Below are 10,435 nucleotides of genomic sequence, written 5' to 3' on the forward strand. Positions count from 1 at the left end.
GCAAAAACAGTGGGCGGAGCGACGCCGACGACGCATCTCATGCGCGCATCGGGCCGTCTCAAATTCACGCGTACGACTAGTCGTGGCGACAGTCGTAACGATCAGTCGCATGCGAATCGCGTGTACCAATCGTACATGTGTCCAGCGAACTGCCGGCCTTTGTTGAGCTGGCGATCGCACTTCATGCCAGACGACTCCAAGTACTGCTCGCTCTGCTACTCGGACGGCACACGGATCTGTCCGAGATTTCTCTGCCAGCCCTCATTCAGTGATAAGAAGCCGCCTGGTATTATGTGATGACCAGGGGCTGTCGTCTTAAGGCGTTATAACACCAACACAGAAGAAAAACTTCGGCTGCTCCTCGCCGTAATGTGGGATTGCCGTGCATACAACGAGAACGCAGCCGGAGGAAACGCCGGCAAACCCTACAGCTTCAACTTCCGCTAGGCACGCTAGGTGGCAGCACACCGCAATGAAAGAGGCGGATTGAAACGGAGCTGTTTAAGTTAAGCTTCGAGGGGACTCACAGGTTGCACTCAATGGCGGCGGTGATGGTCTCGAGGCGTCCCTTGGAGAAGTCTCCGGCGACGATGGGCATAACCTTGAGGACGTTGCGCTTGAAAGGCGCCACCACCTGGAAGAGCTCGCTGTGGCGGCCGTGGGCCAGCCACTTGGACCGGTCCTGGCTCCTGCATGCACGGTCACCAAAGCGCTCAGACGAGAATGAAGATCATTGTGGGGCGGCACGCAGTCTGAATGTTTTTTAACACGAAATGTTTTACTCCCGGATACGCCAAAATTTCACTGACGTCTTATCCATCACGTAAATGACGTCAGTACAATGAAGCAAGCGGCCTGCAAAGGGTACACCCCTGCACACAGGGTCTTCTTGCGGGGAAGCATGCTTTAGTACTAACAAGTACGTTATACATAGGGTTGCTCGTTTTCGGTTGTTAAGTTTAACACGAAAGTGGTTTATGCCGGGATACACAAAGATTTCCATGAAGTCATATCTGTCACGGAAATGACGCCAATACATGCACCTTTGTCGAAGCGACCCGCCAGCAGGACGTCGCTCTCCAAGCGCACCCACAAGACAGCCACCGACCGCAAATCATGCTCAGCTGCAGATTTCGCTGCACATTTCACTTTCGTGTTTTACCGATTCTTATGACAATGGAATCAGCCACACTTTTTTAGCAGCGAAGCTTTTTAGGAAGTCGTAATTTTTCGTGTCCGCGGTTAAAAACACCAAGAAATTGCTGAGCTCGAGCACATAAACGCGGACCACGCGGCGAACCAATAAAATGCCCAGCTCTCATGTGTGCGTGCTTCGCGGCGACCGCCCAGCGTCCCCGGCGAACGTTTTTCAAACCAAGCACGCCCACTTAAGTGGACGACTGGCCAAGATTTGCAAAAAAAAAAAAAAAAAAAAACTGCAGCGTTCGCCGTAATCGTGGCCACACTTGGAACAAGAAAGACATCATAGCGCACGCCTCTCCAAGGTGATGTCCAACGATTATCACTTCCGAAATAATGAAAGAAGCTCACACTTATTGCAACAATGATGGAGTAAAGGTCGTTGCGACAGCGGAGAAGCAAACCTGCTGCAATCGTGGACTTAAATCGTCGTGATGGTAGCGAAGATTGCGTACAGCTTCGCTACCTTTTAAATCATTTTAAAAATTTCGTGTTCCCACCCTACCCCCGCAAAAAAAAAAAAAAGAAAAATAAAGTGGGGAACAATACCCGCTCCACAAGCGAAGCTATGGCGGGTTAGATAAAGTCCCACCGGAGATTGTTTGACTTCGGGCCACATACGGAAGGGTAAACTCACCTGGCCCTTTCGAGAGCGCGTTTGTCATTAAGGGCTTGCAATTCCCTTAATCGTGGACTTAAAACCGTCGTGGGGTTTGTGAAGGTATAGCGTACAGCTTCGCTACATTCAAGTCTTAACCGTTAGCGTGAGGTTCCTTCATTTTTTAAAGTTTGATACTGCCTTTGATTCTTGTTGCCCCAAATCAATGATCGCTTCTGTTAGAGGTTCGAGCAATTGCAGAAACTGTTTCAGCGCTAAATTAACCTTCATCATCATTCCTGTTTCTATGAAACGTCTTTATTCGTCGAGATTTGTCTAAAATTAAATTTTTATCAAACGTAGTGGAACGTCCAACGTTTACCGCGGCAAGATGTTCGGTACGACTAAGGAGAGTAGAATGCGTGAACAGGAGAGTAAGCTTTACTGTCGTAACGGAATGGGCGTGCACTCACAAACACACGCACACGCACAGCGTACGCGCACAGCTTGAACTAATTCGTAATATCACCAATTAATGCTCCCAGCCGGCATGTAATGCTTACCCGATGGGCAGGAAGGCGCTGAAGGTTAGCGGTAACTCTTGGTTGCACAGGTCTAGAAGGCGGGTCGGGAACACTGCGACGGGCTGCGGAAACGTGCGACATTTGCACCTCTAAATGACGGAGAGGACCCACAAAAGCGCGCACGCACGCGCACGCGCACGCAAACTAGACCCCTTTCGTCGAAGCGTCATTCAAGGGTGAAGACAAAATACTACTGTCTTAAATTTGGAAGAACTGTCCTATGGTAACTCACTCGGCTTCACTAAAAACAGCGAAAGACGTTTTGTAACCAAAAGAAAACAGGCGAAATGTTGAAAAGCATTCAAATTTCGCGCTAGAATGACGTAATCTGGTCAGGAGTGACGTGCTAAGGGGTAGCTCAAAAAACTGTCAACTGTGGGCTAGCTTCCTATTAGCATTCAAGTGATATCCTCCGACAGAATCACAGGCCCCACTAAGATTCCGTGACGTCATAGAGAAACCGCCGGAAAGTGGCTGGAAGAGTTCCCATTGCTTAATTAAGCGGTTTCCATTAATAGCGCGGTTACTCGTTTGAAGTTTGCGATAATATCAGTATCACTCACTGTAATCGGGACCGTCTTTTTCATGAGCAAAACGTGCATTTTTGTTTTCCTGGCCCTTTTAAACACAAACTGCAAGTTGCTATATGTCAACACTGCAATGCATTTAGCTTAGAAGTGTACAGCATGTGGACACTAAAGAATGACGAGACGTGAAGCCAAACAGGTTTCTAACGGGAACGCCTTCCTGGTAACACCAATTGCAGCACCTTCCTGAAGAAATGGATTAACCATTGATGGAAAAATAAACTTACCTGTAGTTCTGCCTAGCAAAAAGCGAATACAGTGTTGGCAAAAAAATGCAGGGAAGAGGTGGTTGCCTTCACAACTGTAGTTTCACCGCACAATCAAGATTTCGACACACTGCCACCAGGAAATTGTATGGGAAATGTTAAAGGTACACAACGCGGACCAATCATCATAGCTCATGTTGCTGGAGCAGTTGGTAACTTCCAAGCTTTTGCTTGACATCATACGACCGGCTACTCTAATTCTAATCCAAATCGATCGAAACAAATCACCCGCTCATCCCCGTGTATCGTGCGATTCCTAGCCACGAGGGCGTCAACCGCAATGCCCGACGCTCGAGCATCTAGCAACGGCAGCGTCTACGGCAGTGCCACGCCCATTAATTCGAGTAATTTGAAATTTCGCCGGAATGCTCAGCGTACAGCCAGTTCCGCACAAACACGAGAACATATCTCAATGGGGCGTCACACCAGTTGCGCATCTCTATCATTCATCGTCATCTCACTCTGTTCGACCTCGTTTCCCTCTCCAGGTTTCTACAGAGAACGTACCCCATGAGCGCTTCACATTAAAAATGAGATATCAGTCTAAGCTCAAGAAGGATAAACAGCAGTGGCAAATTATTATCCAGTCGACATGAAATAACAGCCTGATTTAAAATCACTCAATCAATTAATCAATAAATTAACTTATTTCCTTTGAAAAGTAGGAGTACGGGGTTAATTGAAGCATCTTTACGGAAATGCTTTACCCGCGTCATCATCATCTCTGTTACCAACCCCCTTCCCCCCCCCCACTACTACCACCATCATCATCACTATGAGGCCCGCCTAACGGCGTATTGTTGTTAATCTCGAAGGGGTCTCTACAAAGCTTGTTAACATGCATCCAAGCAAAAAATTTATGGACCGCCGTTTCACGCGGCGAATTCGATATTAGCACGAGAAAGTGGTTGCCCCGCATGGGTGATTTGTGGTTTTGCTTACTTAAGTGTAAGTTGTATCCTCGAACCCGCCGCGGTGGCTCAGTGGCTAAGGCGTTGCGCTGCTGATCACGAGGTAGCGGGTTCGATTACCGGCCGCGGTGGCCGCTTTTCTGATGGAGGCGAAAAGCAAAAACGCCCGTGTGTACGAGATTTCGGCACACGTTAAAGACCCCCAGGTGGTCAAAATTAATCCGGAGCCCTCCACTACGGCTCGCCTCATCGCCTGCGTTGCGTGGGCGCGTTAAACCCTACAATCAATCAAGTTGTATCCTCGAAAGCTACGCAAACTACAAGCTCTCTTCGCCGCCCAGTTTTAACATTTTCTAGAAAGGAGCGAATCATCCCTTTTGGTTACGATTTAAACTAATATCAACAGCAATAAAAATCCACATTGTGGCAATTTTGTTGATTGTGACACTAGGTTTGTAATTAGAAGTTCTGTAAGTAATCAGACAAGTGTCCCTTGCAATCCATTGATGCCAGAAAAATTGTCGTGGGTCTTCTTACCCGTTTGACACCTTGTTTTTTTCGTACGGCTTGGGCGGACTCTGCAAAAAAGGATACGATGGCAAGGTGAAAATAAGACTAGTAGAAACACTAGTAGCACTAATACTGCTACTATTACTATTGGGTTGTACAGTAGCAGAATAGTACACGTTTTTTGTTTGTGTAGTTGGGGTATGAGATGGCAGCCAAATAGGGGTAATATAGTCACGATTATATTAGTTGCAGTAGCTTTGGTACCAGCGGTAGAGCTAGTAGCAGAAGTATAAGTGCTGACCCACCGCGGTGGCTCAGTGGCTAAGGCGTTGCGCTGCTGAGCACGAGGTCGCGGGTTCGATTCCCGGTCGCGGCGGCCGCTTTTCTGATGGAGGCGAAAAGCAAAAACGCCCGTGTGTACGAGATTTCGGCGCACGTTAAAGATCCCCTGGTGGTCAAAATTAATCCGGAGCCTTCCAATACGGCGCGCCTCATTGCCTGCGTTGCGTCGGCGCGTTAAACCCTACAATCAATCAAGTATAAGTACTGTATAGTGGTTGCATTACAAACCATATTTAAATTCGCTGTTTCACTGACCAAAGCACTTGTGTCGCTGGGAATAGTAGGGAATGACCACAGTGTACGGCACCGATATCTCGCACACAAGCAGTGTTTTTTTGTATAGCGCATGATTGCATGCACCAGCCTTGCGGCTAATGACGTAAACCTGCGTCTGTACACTGATCTCCTCCAGGAACCGCCCAAGCACGGCTATTCAGGCATCTTGGCCAGAGTCTTACAAAAAGCACTTGATCAAGTCATACTTCGAGGCCTTGCCCGCATGGCTCCTGGTGAACGTGCATGTAATTACCGTACGTAAAGAAATTTTAGCAAATCGCACTGCACACTGCCAATCCAGCGACCTCCAGTATCCCACGGGCCCCCCACACCAACTTCCGTCCATCGGCACTCCCCAAGGTTCAAACCTCTGCCCCTCCTCTTTATTCTCCCCGTCTCCCAGCTCCCTCCTGCCCTCGACAATATCCATCGGCTCTGCTATAGCATGTACGCTGATGATATCACCTTTTGGGTAACTGGTATCAGCGACGCTGATATAGAAGCAACACTTCAAGCAGGAGTCTCAGAGGTACAACACGCAGCCCAGGAAGCTGGTTTAACATGTTCCCCATCGAAATCCGAACTCCTCATGCTATCACCACACGCCACCATTCCTAAAACAGTAGCCAACCTGTCTGTACTTCTGGACAATGCTCCTATCCCAACGCTGAATCGCATAATAATACTTGCTCTAGCTATCCAATCCAATAGCCGCAACACAGCGGTCCTACACACCCTTTCTTCCCATGTAACGCAGATCACAGGTCTCCTGAGGCGTGTAAGTGCTAGGGGCCACGGTTTGAAGGAGAAGCACCGCTTCCGATTCATCTAGGCATTCCTACTAAGCCGCATTACCTACTGCCTCCAATATATATCCCTCCCTACCACGGAGGTCACCAAAGTAGACGGAATCATCTGTAAGACATACAGGGCTGCCCTCGGTTTGCCGCCTTACGCCTCCACTGCCAAACTATGGGCCACCGGCATTGGCACCCTGGCCGAATTGATTGAAGCGCACCGTACGTACGGGCCAGATACATCGCCTGGCTAAACACACAACTGGACAGCAGCTGCTACTGAAGGTAGCACAAATACACACTCATCTTACACCAACCCCCACGGCTCGCATTCCACCTGATTACCGAGACTACATAACGACTCGTCCACTCCTCCGCAATAAGAACACTATTAAATGCAGAGCATTTCAGTAACTCACGATGTCACCCGCGTTGACGTCCGTAGTCGTAGTCCGCACCGTCGTTGTCCGCACCCCTCCCCCTACACTATATAAAAAAAATACTATCCGGCGCCCGATTTCGATCCCTCGACCCTGCGGGCGGAACGCAATGTACATGGTGCTCTACCCACTGCGCCACAAAGCCGACACAGAATGGGAGGCTACGAACGCGCCTTAGATCCTTGACTCATTCAAACTACGTCAAGAAGCTGCTGATACAACGCATTCACTACCACCAACTCCCCAAACACTAAACGTTAACGCAATACACCCACCCCCTATGTGACGCATTTACTCGAGTCCCCCTCGCGGGGAGATGGGCCCAATTTTTATCGTACTGCCCGATGAGCTGCTCGAGCGCGCGCCCTCGTCTCCACTTTCCCACCTATATAAGTGGACAGCAGAGCGCTCCGAGCTCTCGTCACCGTCGTGGGGAACGCAGTTCTCAGGAAGCGCCGCTTTCTTTCACCAATGCCCAGAGAGATGACTTCCTTGCAGGAGAGATGTCCTGGAGGTTGCGCTTGGGGAGGACCTCTCTGGGCGCAACGCGGGTACGGTCGCCCCATGCACCGCCGTGCATATACTTCTTTCTCCGTGGACGAGACCACTTCCCGTCAAGGAGGCTACCCCGCCAAGGACTTCCTCACCACTTATCGGGTGGTTACCGACTACTACCTCCTCTCCCGCAACACGCTACCCCCGACACACCCAACCCTAACCCCCTCGGAGGAACGGCTGTGGCGCCTCCTCCAAACTGAATCGCTTCCCACCCGCGAGCCCCCCTTCATCATATCCACCCATTCGCCTACCCCTCTCCGCTCATGCCCCCATTGTGGCGCTAAATCCATGCTTCAACACCACATGTGGGCCTGTCCCTTTGACCCCCACCCCACCAGAACCACCCCCGGCCACCGGAAGGAGGCCCTGGGTCGCTCGGAGGCAGACTCCCAGCGCCCACTGCCGACCCATCAGGCACAAGCGGTAGTGACGTCCCTTCGGGCCGGCACGGCTGCCCCGCTGGCTGGTGGTGTCAATGAAAGTTTTAAAGCAAAGCTTTACTACTTTGGTCCAGCGGTTTCGCCGCGGATGCGCAAACTCACCTTTTCGCTTCAGACACCCCCCCTTACGGTGCACCCCTCGAAGCGCATCGCGTGATTCGCCGGGCCCGCTTTTTGCTCTGCGCACAAGGCCCCGTTTTCAGTCGTTCTGCTCAACTGATCAGCTGAGCGGCGCGCGGTCGCGGGCGTTCATCTGATTGGCAGCCGACCAACCCCGCCGCCTCCCATGCATGCGCCGCTCGGTCGTCTCGGGCTACGTGACTCATCTTGCGCCCGGCGAAGAAGAACACCGCGTTCGCCGCGAATGAAAGTGAGGCGGGCCTCCTCCTGTAAGCATTGCACGGGACCGAACGGCGTTGAGCCGTGGTCGGCAACACAGCTGCATCAAGAGTCAACCAAGCGAAACCAACACTCAGACTAAGCCAAGCTTTTGCATATGCAGGCTTAGCCGCCGCCATTTTTTGTTCCTCTATTTCACAGTTTCACTTTGTGAGCTGGTCTGTTGACGTGGGTGTTATTGCGTGACTAAGAGGATTGAAATACTCTGCTGAGGCAACATCTAAGGAGTCTTCAAGGCCTACGAGACAGTAAGCGCCCACTCGTAGACGCTGCCTCATAGGTCGACCCTGCATGCCGTCTGAAATAGGCTGACCGCACGCACTCAACTATTGCCCGGACCCCCAGCATGGCATGTTCGGCCTCCTCGTTGTCGTCGTCATCGGTGCAGTCCTCGTTAAACGACGAGCTCTCGGTCAGCAACGGCTGCCTGTCAAGCATCGGGAACGACCCATCGGACCGCCGTCGACGCCCGTCCGCGGTGCTGCTGCTGGTGTTGCTGGTACTGCGCCGGCCGCCGCAAATGGTCGTCACGCCGAACAACACGGACATGCCCAACACCACGAGTGATAAGACGACGTAGAGTACCACCTGAAGACAGACGAGGGCATCGCTGACGATTCCGAACTGAGAAAATGAGCGAACATAGCCTAGTTTACTTGCTGGAAGAGAGAAGGAAAGGGCACCGGTTGGAATGCGACTCACAGGTAAATAGGCTAGAAGGTAGGTAAACAGATAAGCCCTAAACGACGACATACAAGAATAAGGTTACAAACAGACACAGCGCTCGTGTGTCGTCGTTTGGAGCTGGTTACGCCTTTGATCCCAGCTTGCTCAATCTTCCGTTTTAGCTATGAGGTAGGTTCACAAACCTGGTTACGGGAGGCAAACCGGACGAACAGCTGAACAAAGTTCGCTACCAGTCCATCAGTAGCTTGACCGTCGTCCCTGGAGGCGTATTCCGAGGCATTATGATCAACCGGGACGCTTTTGTTGCCCTGCTGAGGCGGCTCTAATTCGGTCGGCGGGACGTCTATGCCACTGAGAAAGGGCGGCTTGTGCGCGCGCCCCTTAAGCTGCCTTTGCTCGTTCAGCTCATCCATCTCCTGCTGCAGGCGATACGCATCGTGGCCGGAGACGTTGGGTGCTGGCTTTGAGAGCAGTGAAGGAGAAACGGGAGGTGCTGACCGGGAGGCTGGCGTGATGGCGGAAGTCAAATCTGAAAGACCCAGAAGGAGGAGTGCCGCGTTAACGGCATGCGCCATTGTGCGGTGTTCGAGGCTAAATGGTCCTCCGGCTGGAAGGTACGTGACGAATACTTGAAGGGATGGCAATGGCCAAAGGCTGCGGCCACCGAGCGTTCAATATTCTTCAGTTTCTTCGCAGGTTGCAAGCACGTTCGTGGCGCGTGCTGTTGCTTCCAAACGTCTGATTATTTAAAATGATAATGATGATGCTCGCAAATAATACCAGCGTTGTGATGATGATGACGTCTCCTTTGGTGGCCATTTGAACAGGTCAAGGTGGGCTACTGTGTTCACCTGCCCACCATATTTTAAGCATGCGCCACTCGCCTGACACTCACGAAAGCAGTTGTAGCCCATCGTCTCCGGGATGCAAGAAAAGCTAACAGCTGGTCTGAGGGGTGGTGGATTGGCCGAAGTAAATTAGCACAGGGAAGGAGTGTTTATGGTGTTTTAACACAGTATGCATTTTCTCCCTTGCAGAGGCGCTTTTGTATTGTGAGGCCTAGATAAGTAGTGTAGTCTGTTAAATATAGTTCTCTTGGAAATAACCGTACGAGAACGAGTATGTGTGATACATTTAAAGCTAAAATAATATTTGTCAGTTTTTACGAAGGAACTTTACCACTTTAAATTGCACCATGCAAAAAAGGCGCTCAATGTAACGAGTAAATAAAACGCCAAGCATTTCTTCTCAGGTGGCAGTCTCTGGTGTGAAAAAAAATTCCCCGCATTTCCCCGAGGGGAAGAATGTGGAAGTGCGAATGCACGAGTTGAATTTGCGCGGTTCGGTAATGTTCGCGAAAGAGAGATCACACACACACACACAACTACAAAGAAAGAAAGATGCATTTATTCACATACACCTATTTGTGTTGTCGTTGTACTTGATTGCTAGAGCGGATCTCAGCTTTGAAATTTCGTGCCAGTACTCCTTAAGCGGGTGCATTAGCCCTTCTCACGCCCGATTCCTGGCCAATCCCCCACGTGGGTATGTGCCATGTCAGCGGCCAGGCAGCGCGCGCCCATCTCCCCCCGTTGCTAAGGAAGACGAGGAGCGCGCGCACCCGCAGCTGTTGCTATGCGGACTACGGCGGCGGACGATTCAGGCTCGCTTAAGAAGTGCATTCGCACTTAAAACACTTAAAGGAGCCATGAAGACAAAATACAAGTTGGGTTTATTAGAGACTCCTTAGTGCCGATAACAATGATACCAATATCATCGCAATCTTCGAAAAAATAACGGAGATATTAAAGAAAACGTGTGAAGCAGTCGCGACCCCCTA

The 10,435-nt window shown here is 50.7% G+C and overlaps 1 protein-coding gene across 1 annotated transcript in view; it reads right to left on the reverse strand.

Annotated features, from left to right (window-relative positions):
- LOC144179975 (uncharacterized) overlaps positions 1-9,509 on the reverse strand; it is a 34,130-nt gene extending 24,621 nt beyond the window's left edge. Inside the window, exons 1-5 of the mRNA XM_077708390.1 lie at positions 9,491-9,509; positions 8,826-9,124; positions 8,248-8,496; positions 2,362-2,444; positions 528-689 (exon numbers count right to left, since the gene is read on the reverse strand). Coding sequence (XP_077564516.1) covers positions 528-689; positions 2,362-2,444; positions 8,248-8,496; positions 8,826-9,124; positions 9,491-9,509 — 812 coding nt within the window. The remainder of the gene's footprint in view (positions 1-527; positions 690-2,361; positions 2,445-8,247; positions 8,497-8,825; positions 9,125-9,490) is intronic.
- Positions 9,510-10,435: the final 926 nt, after the last annotated feature.

Source organism: Haemaphysalis longicornis, unplaced genomic scaffold (genome assembly GCF_048455015.1).
Source record: "Haemaphysalis longicornis isolate Haplotype H1 unplaced genomic scaffold, Haemaphysalis longicornis Haplotype H1 scaffold_4, whole genome shotgun sequence".
NCBI classification, from domain to species: Eukaryota; Metazoa; Arthropoda; class Arachnida; order Ixodida; family Ixodidae; genus Haemaphysalis; species Haemaphysalis longicornis.